The 15261-nt window shown below is 41.9% G+C and overlaps 1 protein-coding gene across 5 annotated transcripts in view; it reads left to right on the plus strand.

Annotated features, from left to right (window-relative positions):
* The window catches only part of LOC103510794 (putative inorganic phosphate cotransporter), a 29762-nt gene extending 16301 nt beyond the window's left edge, over positions 1–13461 (plus strand). Inside the window, exons 1-11 of one of the 5 annotated variants that reach the window (XM_026824752.1) lie at positions 71–198; positions 913–1050; positions 5337–5521; positions 5877–6110; positions 6812–6899; positions 7296–7519; positions 7923–8006; positions 8866–8934; positions 9932–10064; positions 10625–10863; positions 13061–13428. In XM_026824752.1, coding sequence (XP_026680553.1) covers positions 942–1050; positions 5337–5521; positions 5877–6110; positions 6812–6899; positions 7296–7519; positions 7923–8006; positions 8866–8934; positions 9932–10064; positions 10625–10863; positions 13061–13243 — 1548 coding nt within the window. In that variant the 5' untranslated portion in view covers positions 71–198; positions 913–941 and the 3' untranslated portion in view covers positions 13244–13428. Of the gene's footprint in view, positions 1–70; positions 199–263; positions 1051–5336; positions 5522–5876; positions 6111–6811; positions 6900–7295; positions 7520–7922; positions 8007–8865; positions 8935–9121; positions 9206–9931; positions 10065–10624; positions 10864–11930; positions 12064–12647; positions 12887–13060 lie in introns of those variants that run through there. The other 4 variants (XM_026824753.1, XM_026824754.1, XM_017444735.2 and 1 more) reach the window with 4 other exon arrangements.
* The last annotated feature ends 1800 nt before the right edge of the window (positions 13462–15261 follow it).

Consider the following 15261-nt stretch of genomic DNA (forward strand, 5'->3'; position numbering starts at 1 on the left):
TTTTATTATTTTTGGAATAACAAATCCTTCAAATAACTTTTTTTTCTCACAAATAACACATCCCCTTTAAAATAACCAAGTGTCTATAGGATTAGGTAACTAAAACTTTACTTACGCTGACATCTAACTTTTAAAACCCAGGGTTTAGAAAGATTATTTTGTTAAATTAAATATTTTCGGTATCTTTTTTGCTAAATCAACTATAACCAAAAAACGCTGATGAAATTCCATCTATTCTGAACAGTTTAGTGTCTCTTTTGCAGTCAAATTGTGAACTTAAAACCACGAAAGAAACTAAATAACTTCTTGTGATATGAGTAAAAGAACGGTTTGCAAGAAAATAATCGCTCTACACTTTACCCAGGACACCAAAATCAGACCAAGTGATTCCAGCGCCCTTCTTCAGAGTTATCGGGACATCAAAGACCCAAATCCCAAATTTGGATCCCCTGGGAAGGATCTACCCTCGAAGTGTTGGTCAGTGTAAATATTTCAACTTGAAACTGTGATATCTTTACTTACCTTTATTTATTAAACCTTAAATAATAAACTCGAGTTTTTAAAATACACTTTAAATGACATAGATGCACCTTGTGCCTTGTGTGCTAAATTTGTACCTTAAATGTCGCACCTTAAAAGACATATGCGAATACCAAAATCTTTTTTTGACGCTAAAAATATCCCGTTTGAATTTATAATTTTTATTATTTTTTTTTTTTTAATAACAAATCCTTCAAATAACTTCTTTTTTTTCTCACAAATAACACATTCCCTTTAAAATAACCAAGTGTCTATAGGATTAGGTAACTAAAACTTTACTTACGCTGACATCTAACTTTTGAAACCCCGGGTTTAGAAAGATTATTTTGTCAAATTAAATATTTTCGGTATCTTTTTTGCTAAATCTTTTTTTTTTTTTTTACACCAGATATTTTTTGACGATGCCGCGCAAAGTTCCCAACGTCTATTCCATATCGGACCGGGAGAGAAATGATTTGACCCCTGTCAATCCAGTCATTGACATTTTCACACCGGAAAAGTCCAGTTCAGGTAAGAAGAAGTGCTGAGAAAAATCTGAAAGTTCTAAAAAAGTAAGCCAGCTGTTCCGAGAACGAACCATATTTGTTTGAACCTTTGAACCAATCAAAGTTGAGTGTTTCCCAAGTCCTTCATAAAATATGTACCTTCCAGGTCACATGGGCCTGATAAGGAGGCCATAAGTGGTATAATTTTATTACAACTATAACTTACCTCAGATGGCTCCGGATCGGAAGATGCCACAAAGAGATTGGTTTAATTTTACAACGAGTTGATCTTTCTAGGTTCATCAGCTTTCAGTCTGAAATAAAACGAAAAATTTCGAGTTAGGTATAGTTGCTTTTTTTTGGAATGTCTCCTCTTCTGAAGCTCGTTTGTTGTTTCGCCTCTTTTGGCATAATAATGCCTGTACTACACCATGGGAAAAGGGCGCGCGCACGGAATCAGTTCCGTTTCCGAAAGGAAAACACAACTTATGAGAAAAATCGAATTGAAAAAATGGTAGTTTTTAAAGAGATACAAAAAAATCTTTTTCTCAAGCTTTTGGTTGTGTTTGAGGGAGGGTTTTACCAAAACAGGGAATCTTTTCTTTTAGTAAATTTTGTGTTCTTTTCAATGGTGCAATCAGTTTTTTATTATCTTTATTGGTTCAAGAGATAAAGGCGTTTTAAGGGGTCAAGGTATGAAAAATGTTGAAAAACAGAAAATCCTTCATAACTCCGCCCCTGTTGAAAATCGGATCTGTCCAGATAGCTTTTTCTGGTAGCCCTTTAGGTCCTGCATCAACCCTCAAGCGTTGTACAGTCGTTCGCGGGACACCCTGTATAGATATCCTGGAATGACATGATCATGAACTTTTTTTTTTTTTTTTTTTTTTTCAAAATGAATCTGGATTCGATGGAAGAAAAAGTATAACAGCCGAAAGTATATCCATTGAAAGTGACTTTTGACGAGCTTGTTTGAAACTTGAATTGTCAGACAATCAATTATACCACCTAAAGACTTGAACTCCGGTAGATAAAAACTTCAAAGATCCTGATAATATCCATACTCTTTCTATGAAATCACTACTGACTTACTGACCTAGAAATCCTAGAATATTATGTACATACCTATGTATACCTATGTAATTGAATGAACTTCACACGAAAGAAGAGGTGAAGGAATAAGGATCACGTAAATCAGAATTACTGGATTTGAAGGCATAAATTACACGGTAACACTAACCTGTCCTTCAACGTCAAAACATTGCAGAAATCACTGAAATAATAACACAGGAAATGATCGGAAGTTTGGGCCACACCTCTATACCACTTGACAAAATTGAGGTTCAACAGATGCAGTTATTGCACCATTGCCAAATAGTCATGGATATTAACTTAATAACTAGTTATTGCTGTAAAGGACTAGCACACCTGCACTGTGGAGGCTATAGCCAAATGCCTTAGGATTCATTTTGTCTGAGGACTTTTAAGAAAGAAGGAGCAAACCCTGGTTAGGCCATTTGCTGAGTGAAATGGATTTTCTAATGCGGAAGGATGTTTAGAATCAGCCCCAAAAAGATCACTGGTCACTGTGAGCTAAAAAAAACATCTACAAACGATGGGCTTCCAGCAAGCCGAAACTGTTTATAGATTTTACGGGGACTGTGAAGAGGCAGCTACTCACGCCATCCTCGAATGTACCCTCTACTACCATGGAGACTTACTGTAGGGTTATCCAATCCTCTGCAAGACATCCATGGAAAACACCTAACGAAAAAGCTACTCAAGATCGCCCAGGTTTTTAAGCTTTGTTAGGAATCAACTTAACTCTACAAAAAAAAGCCCACTCTGAGGCTTAGGTGTAGGGGCAAACAGCCCTAAAGGTTCGGGTTAAACTTGTACGAATCTGCTGTTCAATGGAAATCAAAAACTTTGGGTAGAACTAGAACCGTTTTCATAAAAACTCGATTTCGCCCTTCGGTCACTCTTGAATAGAACAGTTCAATTCTAGTAAACCCAGGCAAGACCTTTATCAAGATCGTGCCAGGTACCTCGACTTTATCAGCAAAATGCTCCAAGGTACCGAAACTTCAAGGTGTCCAGAAACTTGAACTTGCAGTCAAATTTATGATTCGACATTGAGCGCCAAGTGGTATTACACCGAAATTGACTAGCTCTAGGTGCGAATTTAAATGCAGTCCGAAACTTATACAGGATGTTTATTTTATTTGACATTTTGGTCTGACATCATCAAACCGTGGTCATTTTGTGTGCCGAAAAAAATACTTTTTGTCTGTTAGCTAGAAGGAAAAAAAGCAAGTGGAGGAATGAACGAGAGATTAAGTCGACAGCCATTAGGTGCCACCTTTCAATCGCCCACAAGGGATGGACTAAAAAAATCGTGACAAAAAATGACCTCTTTAGCTACCTACTAGTGATTGGTGGTTCTGTAGAATTTTTGTAGTGGACTGTGGAATTTAGTCGGGAAAACCCTACGGGGCTACCAAAGGCCCAATAGGTAGAGCCCAAAATTTACTGAGAAAAGTTCCTTTAGGTTAGATATGTTTGTCAAATTTCACCAAAATCGTGCAAAGGTGCAAACCGTTCGAGAATTACCACGAAAAAAAATCGATAGAAAAACTGAATTATGCAAAATCATTTAGTTAAAACTCTAATCTCACTTCGTTCTATCGATTACTTTGTGATCAATCTGACCACTCGGTAACTCGGTATAAATCGAGGTGATAAAGTATCCTTATTAGAACAAAGTAATTGACCACATCTTGCTACACGATCGCCCCGTAACGTGTAATTACATTTTATCCGATTGGATACCTGCATTAAAGTCCCCATTAATATGATACTGAGACCTCTTACATGATACCTGCTTATTAAGTGTGAACTTCACGTTTGATATCAGTTACAGGGTAACAGGAAGGATTGTAAGGATTGTAGTTACGTCGCATTTCGCAAATCTTTTGACGTCACTACGCTGCAAAGCATGTCTCATTGTCTCACGTTCGAAGCGAATGGTCTTGCGACTTTTCGTATATTCATTCGTATAAGCTTAACTCATCCCTTGGGGCGGTGGCCCCTACACCTAAGCGTAAGAGATAGTAGCGCGTATAGTAGCCTGACAAACAAACCTATGAAAACGATACAGACCTCTTAGGTTCGCATTAATATGATACTGAGACCTCTTACATGATACCTGCTTATTAAGTGTGAACTTCACGTTTCATATCAGTTACAGGGTAACAGGAAGGATTGTAGTTACGTCGCATTTCGCAAATCTTTTGACGTCACTACGTTGCAAAGCATGTCTCATTGCAAAGCATGTCTCATTGTCTCACGTTCGAAGCGTATGGTCTTGCGACTTTTCGTATATTCATTCGTGTAAGCTTAACTCATCCCTTGGGGCAGTGGCCCCTACACTTAAGCGTAAGAGATAGTAGCGCGTATAGTAGCCTGACAAACAAACCTATGAAAACGATACAGACCTCTTAGGTTCGACACACATTGGAAAGTAGTCGCGCGACTTTCAGTAACGCGTAGTCGCCTGAAAACCAAACCTTTGAAAATGATAGAGACTATCATTTCAAATAGAGATTCTACCATTTTCAAAGGTTTGGTCTTTCACGCGACTATGCGCTACTAAAAGTCACAAGACTACCCTTCCAATACAAGTAGTGCTTTATTTAAAGTGTCAGCTCGGAACAAGTTGTTCCATTATAGCCAGGTCGATCGCGGTTAGTACACCCAGCAGTGTTTGAAGTGTTTGAACTCTTTGAACCTGACAATATCATCTTACACACCTCATTAATTGGAAAGTAGTCGCGCGACTTTCAGTAACGCGTAGTCGCCTGAAAACCAAACCTTTGAAAATGATAGAGACTATCATTTCAAATAGTGATTCTATCATTTTCAAAGGTTTGGTTTTTCACGCGACTATGCGCTACTAAAAGCCACAAGACTACCCTTCCAATACAAGTAGTGCTTTATTTAAACTGTCAGCTCGGAACAAGTTGTTCCATTATAGCAAGGGCTGGCCAACCGGTCGATCGCGGTTAGTACACCCAGCAGTGTTTGAACTCTTTGAACCTGACAATATCATCTTACACACCTCATTGCTCTAAACTTGTGGACCAAATTCAGAGTCAAGGATCTCATTAAGTAGTCGATCGCAAGACTGTATTGAAAATTTAAGTCGATCTTACTCTGAAAAGGTTGTGGGCATCCCTGCATTATACCAAGAGTTGTTCCATTACAATACCACAACGTCTAATCTCAATGAACGCTTCCTTCTCATTTCAGGATGCATATCACAGCGGTACATCCTCGGATTCATGGGTTTCCTGGCGGTGGCCAATGCGTACGCCATGCGGGGCTGTCTCAGTCTGGCCATCACGGAGATGGTCGTGGTTCATCACAAGGGCCCGGTTAAGATAGACCCAAACGGATGTCCTGGGGATTTGGACAGTCGAAATCACACCAATCCGGTAAGCGTTTGAAATTTTGTTTGAATTTCTGGGCCTTTGGGGCACCGAAACCATAGCAACCTCCGTCGCCCAGAGGGTATCACACTAGATCTGCAAGCTAAAGGTCAGGGGTTCAATTCCCGGCAGGGTCTACTTGAAATCATGCCAATCCGCTTAGTGTTTGAATTTCTGGGCTTTGTAATGATTGGCAACGAGAGAAACAATATCCACATTACCGGGAGGAACCGAGTGGATATCACAGTGGACATACACGGCCGGATTCAATTCCCGGATTCAACTCAGCCTCGCGAGGACAAAAATGGCTCTTCTTTTATAGAAATTCTGATTCATATGTTTTTTTTTTTTCTTTTTCCAGGACAATGAATTCGATTGGGACGAGAAGACACAGGGCCTGATTCTGAGTGCTTTCTATTGGGGTTACGTCATAATGCACATCCCTGGGGGACTCCTAGCGCAGAAATTTGGCGGCAAACACACCCTCGGGTTTGGCATTCTGTCGACCGCCATTTTCACCCTCCTCACCCCATTTGCGGCCCGACAAAGCGCCAACTGGCTGATTGCGCTGCGGTTTTTCGAAGGACTCGGAGAGGTAAGAGAGTCGAAAGCGTTATGGAGTTCATATATGGTTGGTTTCAAATGCTAGAACTTGACTATTAGGTCATTTTTCTTAGAGATCCATATATTGGTGTCGATGTTTCGACGCTATGGGGGTTGTGTGGGTCACACTGCGGTGCGCCAGGATAGGGAAAAATACAAATTGCGGGACGTACTAGTTCAAAAGTAGCATGGGACTGAATTAGTTCCCTCACTTTCTCTTCCCTAAAGAGGACATCGCGTAAACATTAGGCGTCCTGTTTCTAGAAACCTCAAATCTACAAGTCTTAAGGTGTGTCTAAACATAGTTGACCCGCCGTCGATCAGCGAGATAAATCTATGTTGTCGAGGCAGAGTGGACGGTTCAGTCGACATCAATTAACTATATTTGCACACACACACACACACACACACACACACACACACACACACACACACACACACACACACACACACACACACACACACACACACACACACACACACACACACACACACACACACACACACACACACACACACACACACACACACACACACACACACACACACACACACACACACACACACACACACACACACACACACCTTTACTTCTCAAAATTCCAAGGCACCGCAATTTTCCCTGAAGTGTACATTGCGTGAATCTGTTTGCAGACGGCTCGAATTAACAAATCTTGTTCTCTCTACTTGCAGGGCACTACATTCCCGGCTCTGAACACCCTACTCGCCCAATGGGTACCTCCCACGGAACGTGGCAAAATCGGATCCTTCGTGTTTGCAGGTAATTTTCTTATACTTTGTTTTTTTTTTTTGGTCCGGGGGATTAATTAAAACGAAATCTGAAGTGACTGTGACTACACATTACACGGACCATATGAGTCTGTCGTGATCGGTCAAAGCTCGAAGTCGAAAAATGCTAACGTTTTCAGTCCAATGGTCCGAGCAACACACATTGGTCCGGGAAAATGGTCCGCCGGGCCAAAAATCAAATTCATTTTAAATTCTCCCGGACCGGACCAATGTTCCGAAAGGGCGGCAAATTTGGTCCGCCGGACCAAACTTTAGCCTACACACTAGTCCGGCGGAACAAATTTTGGTCCGATGCAGTCCGGTTTGTCTAATGACTTATTCTAATGTATGGTCTAGGTCTACTTTAATCTAATCTATTCGTTCTCAGGGAACCAAATCGGCACCGTGTTCAGCTCCTTCCTGTCCGGATTTCTCCTCAAATACACAGACGGTGATTGGCCAGAGATTTTCTACCTGTTCGGCATTCTCGGTGTGCTTTGGTTCGTAGCATGGTGTTTCCTGTGTTACAACGATCCCGCCTCTCATCCCTATATTAGTCAGCGGGAGAAAGAATATCTGGCCGACACTATTGGATGTTTGGCGAGAAACAAGGTGAGTACCGTGAGGGTAAAGGAGGTTTAATGGAGGGAAAAGAGGTTTGATAGAGGGAACTGTAACTGCTAAGGTCTTATCGTCCCGAAATCAGAGAAGGAATAGAGGATAAGCCGGCCGTTCCGAGAGCGAACCTTATCCCTTCAGAATAAAATCCGCCCTGGACGGGAATCGAATCCGCAGCATAACGCTTACAAGGCAGATGCGCTACCAACCAAGCTAACTACATAGGCTGGCTTCCTTTTCTTTTTAATTACTTGATTTTGGTACTTTTTTTTACCCAGGCTCTTTTTTCTGATCAATTGTGTGATTTAGGGCACTCTGATTTTGATAGTGTCCTTTTAAATTTCCTTTTTTTTTCTTAATTCCTTAACCAGCTTCGTTTTGTTTTCTTCTTCTTCAGAACTTAGCGCCCACTCCCTGGCGTCAGATGGCTACTTCGGTTCCCCTCATAGGGTTAGTCCTGGCTCAGATAGGACACGACTGGGTAGGCCATTTGCTGAGTGAAATGGATTTTCTAATGCGGAAGGATGTTTAGAATCAGCCCCAAAAAGATCACTGGTCACTGTGAGCTAAAAAAAACATCTACAAACGATGGGCTTCCAGCAAGCCGAAACTGTTTATAGATTTTACGGGGACTGTGAAGAGGCAGCTACTCACGCCATCCTCGAATGTACCCTCTACTACCATGGAGACTTACTGTAGGGTTATCCAATCCTCTGCAAGACATCCATGGAAAACACCTAACGAAAAAGCTACTCAAGATCGCCCAGGTTTTCAAGCTTAGTTAGGAATCAACTTAATTCTACTTATTGCACCATTGCCAAATAGTCATGGATATTAACTTAATAACTAGTTATTGCTGTAAAGGACTAGCACACCTGCACTGTGGAGGCTATAGCCAAATGCCTTAGGATTCATTTTGTCTGAGGACTTTTAAGAAAGAAGGAGCAAACCCTGGTTAGGCCATTTGCTGAGTGAAATGGATTTTCTAATGCGGAAGGATGTTTAGAATCAGCCCCAAAAAGATCACTGGTCACTGTGAGCTAAAAAAAACATCTACAAACGATGGGCTTCCAGCAAGCCGAAACTGTTTATAGATTTTACGGGGACTGTGAAGAGGCAGCTACTCACGCCATCCTCGAATGTACCCTCTACTACCATGGAGACTTACTGTAGGGTTATCCAATCCTCTGCAAGACATCCATGGAAAACACCTAACGAAAAAGCTACTCAAGATCGCCCAGGTTTTTAAGCTTTGTTAGGAATCAACTTAACTCTACAAAAAAAAGCCCACTCTGAGGCTTAGGTGTAGGGGCAAACAGCCCTAAAGGTTCCACGACTGGGGTCTGTTCATGATCAGCGCGGATCTGCCCAAATATATGAAGAGCGTTATGAAGTTCTCCATAGCCAAGGTAAAGACATTTAGAAAAAGCCAAGGTAAAGACATTTAGAAAAAGCCAAGGTAAAGACATCTAGAAAAAGCCAAGGTAAAGACATCTAGGAAAAGCCAAGGTAAAGACATCTAGAAAGTTCTGGGACTCAGAATCCGGGGGACTGGGGTTTGAGTCCCAATAATGTCTCGGGTTAGTTCGGGCTCAGATAGGACACGACTGGGGTCTGTTCATGATCAGCGCGGATCTGCCCAAATATATGAAGAGCGTTATGAAGTTCTCCATAGCCAAGGTAAAGACATCTAGAAAAAGCCAAGGTAAAGACATCTAGAAAAAGCCAAGGTAAAGACATCCAGGAAAAGCCAAGGTAAAGACATCTAGAAAGTTCTGGGACTCAGAATCCGGGGGACTGGGGTTTGAGTCCCAATAATGTCTCGGGTTAGTTCGGGCTCAGATAGGACACGACTGGGGTCTGTTCATGATTAGCGCAGATCTGCCCAAGTATATGAAGAGCGTTATGAAGTTCTCCATAGCCAAGGTAAATCTGCGTTAATAAAATAATGAGTTCTGGGACTCATAGTCCAGGGGACTGGGGTTTGAGTCTCACTAACTCCATAGCCAAGGTAAAAGCATTTCTGCGTTAGTAGAATAGTCACAAAAGATCTATTCTAACCAGGTCACAGTGACATGGGGCTTGAATAGCTGATGGATCTTCCTTCTTAGAGTAGAATAAATAGGAGAATCCATCACGCTAACCGATGAATTGACTGGAATCCATTTAAACTGTAGCAAATGAACCCGTCATGTCGTTAACACCTTCATGCTCTGAAGATGTGAACCAAATTCCATTAAAATCGGACCAACTCGGTATTCGATTGATTCATTTTATTTTCATTTTTTTTAACTAACTACTAGATCGTTTCCAGGAAGATGGGCCTATGTTATTTTTGAGCCCTATTCATAGGCCCCTGGGAACGATTAAACTGTTCTTGATATCCTGTGTTTCTCCCTGTTCCAGAACGGAGTCCTCAGCTCGCTGCCGTTTCTGCTCATGTGGCTGACTGCCATTGTTGCTGGCTGGTTCAGTGACTATTTGGTGTCCAAGGATATCTTCTCGGTGACCGTCATTCGCAAAATATTTACCACAATAGGTAAGCTCCAGTTCCATGTGAGATGCTATCTTGGTCTACACTGTCTACAGTCTTAAACCTCTAGAATTGAAATTCCAGCGAAAAAAGAGGGTGCGATATCGTTCCGCTTAGTCTGCGGGTCGATGTGTGAAACCTTTCCAAAATGGTGCGATAAAGCCTCACCTGCTTTTCCTCTTTCTTGACAATTTTTAGCATTTGGCTTCATACTTACTTTACGTGTCCAGGGCTACCAAACAGATGCCGTCATATTGGGCTTCATAATTTTACTTGATTGAAGAATCGGTAACCTTCAGGAGGTCCATTTTAACAGTTTTGGATTGTACGAGTATGTCTGCTTTTTCCATACAATCCATTAGTTCATAACTTTAGCCTAGAGTTAAATCAGTGTCGCAAAAAGAACGCTTCCTTTGGGGCGAAATTTCTGCAATGGTTATTAATGCTTAACTCCATAAACGAAAATCCCATTCTGAGGCTTACGTGTAGCAGCAACTGCCCCAAAAGATGGGTTAATCTTATACGAATGGTTGTTAATTCGACCTCGTCTTCACTCCTTTTTTCAGCCTCGGTCGGTCCAGCCTCGGGAGTCATTCTGGCGTCCTACGCAGGCTGTGACCAAATCCTCGTGGTCACCCTGTTCACGGTGGGCATGGCCTTCATGGGGTTCTTCTACCCTTCGCTCAAGGTCAACGCTCTGGATTTGTCCCCCAACTATGCCGGGACGTTGATGGCCATCGTCAATGGGATAGGAGCTATCAGTGGCATCATCTCGCCGTATCTGATTGGGATTCTAGTGCCAAATGTAAGTTAAAATAAAACACTTTAGTCAAATAAAAAACTAAAGTAATAAAACACTATTCAGCTTAACCCCACACACAAAAAGGTGTAAAGGCTAGACAGCCCTAAAGGATGGGTTACGCTTCTATGAATCTACAAATAAAACACTAGAGCTCAAATAAAATTATATATTATATCCCATTATATTCCCATGTTCACAGAGTACAATGCTGGAATGGCGGCTGGTGTTCTGGATTTCGTTTGGCGTCATCATGATCACCAATGTAGCCTATGTGTTCATGGGCTCGGGCAAAATACAATCCTGGAACGAGCAGCGAAAAAAGAGGGTGCGATATCGTTCCGCTTAGTCTGCGGGTCGATGTGTGAAACCTTTCCAAAATGGTGCGATAAAGCCTCACAAGTCACATGCTTTTCCTCTTTCTTGGCAATCTTTTGCAAACAGATGCCGTCATATTGGGCTTCATAATTTTACTTGATTGAAGAATCGGTAACCTTCAGGAGGTCCATTTTAACAGTTTTGGATTGTACGAGTATGTCTGCTTTTTCCATACAATCCATTAGTTCATAACTTTAGCCTAGAGTTAAATCAGTGTCTCAAAAAGAACGCTTCCTTTGGGGCGAAATTTCTGCAATGGTTATTAATGCTTAACTCCATAAACAAAAATCCCATTCTGAGGCTTAGGTGTAGCAGCAACTGCCCCAAAGGATGGGCTAATCTTATACGAATGGTTGTTAATTCGACCTCGTCTTCACTCCTTTTTTCAGCCTCGGTGTTAGGCGTTCTCTACCACCTAACCCTTAGAGCTCCATTATTATGTGGTCAAATTCTTAAATAAATGAGGATAAAATTCCATACCTCGGTTGGGATCGAATCCACGCCCTCCTGATTACCAGGCGAGCGTCTTGACCACTACGCCACCGAGGCAGGTTTCGATTGATTCATTTTTTTTTAAACTAACTACTAGATCGTTTCCAGGAAGATGGATGGGCCTATGTTATTTTTGAGCCTTATTCATAGGCCCCTGGGAACGATTAAACTGTTCTTGATATCCTGTTTTCTCCCCGTTCCAGAACGGAGTCCTCAGCTCCCTGCCGTTTCTGCTCATGTGGCTGACTGCCATTGTTGCTGGCTGGTTCAGTGACTATTTGGTGTCCAAGAATATCTTCTCGGTGACCGTCATTCGCAAAATATTTACCACAATAGGTAAGCTCCATTTCCATGTGAGATGATATCTTGGTCTACACTGTCTACAGCCTTAAACCTCTAGAATTGAAATTCCAGCGAAAAAAGAGGGTGAGGTGCGATACATAAATAACCGATCGATATCGTTCCGCTTAGTCTGCGGGTCGATGTATGAAACCTTTCCAAAATGGTGCGATAAAGCCTCACCTGCTTTTCCTCTTTCTTGACAATTTTTAGCATTTGGCTTCATACTTACTTTACGTGTCCAGGGCTACCAAACAGATGCCGTCATATTGGGCTTCATAATTTTACTTGATTGAAGAATCGGTAACCTTCAGGAGGTCCATTTTAACAGTTTTGGATTGTACGAGTATGTCTGCTTTTTCCATACAATCCATTAGTTCATAACTTTAGCCTAGAGTTAAATCAGTGTCGCAAAAAGAACGCTTCCTTTGGGGCGAAATTTCTGCAATGGTTATTAATGCTTAACTCCATAAACGAAAATCCCATTCTGAGGCTTACGTGTAGCAGCAACTGCCCCAAAAGATGGGTTAATCTTATACGAATGGTTGTTAATTCGACCTCGTCTTCACTCCTTTTTTCAGCCTCGGTCGGTCCAGCCTCGGGAGTCATTCTGGCGTCCTACGCAGGCTGTGACCAAATCCTCGTGGTCACCCTCTTCACGGTGGGCATGGCCTTCATGGGGTTCTTCTACCCTTCGCTCAAGGTCAACGCTCTGGATTTGTCCCCCAACTATGCCGGGACGTTGATGGCCATCGTCAATGGGATAGGAGCTATCAGTGGCATCATCTCGCCGTATCTGATTGGGATTCTAGTGCCAAATGTAAGTTAAAATAAAACACTTTAGTCAAATAAAAGTAATAAAACACTATTCAGCTTAACCCCACACACAAAAAGGTGTAAAGGCTAGACAGCCCTAAAGGATGGGTTACGCTTCTACGAATAAAACACTAGAGCTCAAATAAAATTATATCCCATTATATTCCCATGTTCACAGAGTACAATGCTGGAATGGCGGCTGGTGTTCTGGATTTCGTTCGGCGTCATCATGATCACCAATGTAGCCTATGTGTTTATGGGCTCCGGCAAAATACAATCCTGGAACGAACCGCGCCATCTGCTACCCGAAGAATCTGTCACTTGGCAAGCCAAAAATAGGGCTAAGGAAAACGATCTGTAAAGAGTTAATTTCTTGCTAAGTGTTGAATTGTTGACTCTAGTGCCATCAGCTTTCGAAGGCAAAGGACAGCCGATTTGAGTATTGGAAACAGACGTTCCAAGCTTCCAACGTCTTCGCAAGGCGGTTATTGGTGCTCATACCTGAATCGGTCACATGAAAAGCCACAAACAGAGCTAAGGAAAACGATCTGTAAAGACCTGAATTGTTGAATCCAGTGCCATCCTTCTAAATGAATCGGTCACATGAAAAGCCACAAACAGAGCTAAGGAAAACGATCTGTAAAGACCTGAATTGTTGAATCCAGTGCCATCCTTCTAATGCTGGGGTTTACCAACTCGGGATTGTGATGAAACGAGGGTTTCCCTATACTTAATAACCAGGTCAACCTCGGGTTGAACTCAATCCTGAACAATCCACGGTGGTGAAACTCGACCTAAGGCGAAGGATATCCTATCTGAGTATTGGAAACGAGCTGGTGCCAAGGACTTACGTAAGGGGGTCTTTTGTGCTCATGCCTGAAAAAGCCAAAGTCGAGACGACCTGTAAGGAACAAACTAGTGCCCTCATCTTTCGAAGGCAAAGGATAGTCCATCTGAGGTTATGTTACATCCACCTCCTTGATCTTGAGCCGGCGATTTGCCTGACCGTCGGAAGCTTTTTGACGGTCTGAGTGTGACCTTAACTTCTAGTGGCATATACGTACGTAGTGCGACTGACACTGCATTACTGACCGTGCGCGGTATATGTTTGAGTTTGTGCCCCGACAAGCCAAAGGTCGAGCTAGAGGTAGAGAAAAAACGAGTAGCCAACGAAGTTGGTGCCATCATAATTGCCGTATTGGCGCTCGCCTCGAAATCAGGAGGGCGTGGGTTCAACCCCAGCCCAGGCATGGAATTTTCGACAAAGGACATTTAGTTTCTTTGAAAAAAAAAAATGTCCTATGATAAGTTATACTAAGCATTTCGTTCGTGTTTAATCCTAATGTACGTAAATGATCCTTTCTTCCCCTCTCGATGAGTTGTATCGAGTTAGAAGTTATCTTTATAGAGTTGAAATTGTTTGGAAATAAAATAACTTCTGAGAAACGAAATTCATAGCAGGAAAACTTTTGTCCTCTGAGTTCTTTCAACACCTTTTTACCTAATATTTACAGATCAATATGACCTTTGGAAAACGCCCTTTTTGGAAAAAGACTGTCTGGAGACATTCTAAACCTCAGCGCGAGCGCCCTTGAGGTAGTAGGTCCCGGGTTTGATTCCCGGTGGTACCATGTTATTAGGTTCTATATTAGGAACTCATGAGATCACTCAGCCTCATGAAATCAAGTTACGACTACTGACTTTATCTTATCATTAGTGATGAGAAATAATAGATCAGTTGCGCTTACTTGGGTGATGTTTCAAAGTCATAGAGCAGGAAACATGAGGACCAATGGAATTTTTCTTTTTCTTCTACGACTTCTAGATACCGAGATAAATCGATTTGAAAAAATACCGCTAAATCGTGAAGTTTGATGTCACGGCATACGCTCCCGTACGCGATGACGTCATAATTCATGACTCCTGCTTCGTTTGTTTGTGCGCAAGCGTTTCTGCGCATTTTGACGTGAAATCTGACGTAACAACTCTTTGAACTTTTTCATTACAACGGCAATAAAAGTTCAAAGAGTTGTGACGTCAGATTTCACGTCAAAATGCGCAGAAACGCTTGCGCACAAACAAACGAAGCGGGAGTCATGAATAATGACGTCATCGCCTACGGGAGCGTATGCCATGACGTCAAATTTCACGATTTACCGGTATTTTTTAAATCGATTTATCTCGGTATCTAGAAGTCGTAGAAGAACAAGAAAAATTCCGTTGGTCCTCATGCTCATTTTTCCTGCTCGATGACTTTGAAACATCGCCCAAGTAAGCGCAACTGATCTATTAAAATTCCCTCATCGCCTACGGGAGCGTATGCCGTGACGTCAAATTTCACGATTTACCGGTATTTTTTAAATCGATTTATCTCGGTAT

This window comes from Diaphorina citri, unplaced genomic scaffold (assembly GCF_000475195.1).
Source record: "Diaphorina citri unplaced genomic scaffold, Diaci psyllid genome assembly version 1.1 scaffold643, whole genome shotgun sequence".
In the NCBI taxonomy this organism is placed as follows: Eukaryota; Metazoa; Arthropoda; class Insecta; order Hemiptera; family Psyllidae; genus Diaphorina; species Diaphorina citri.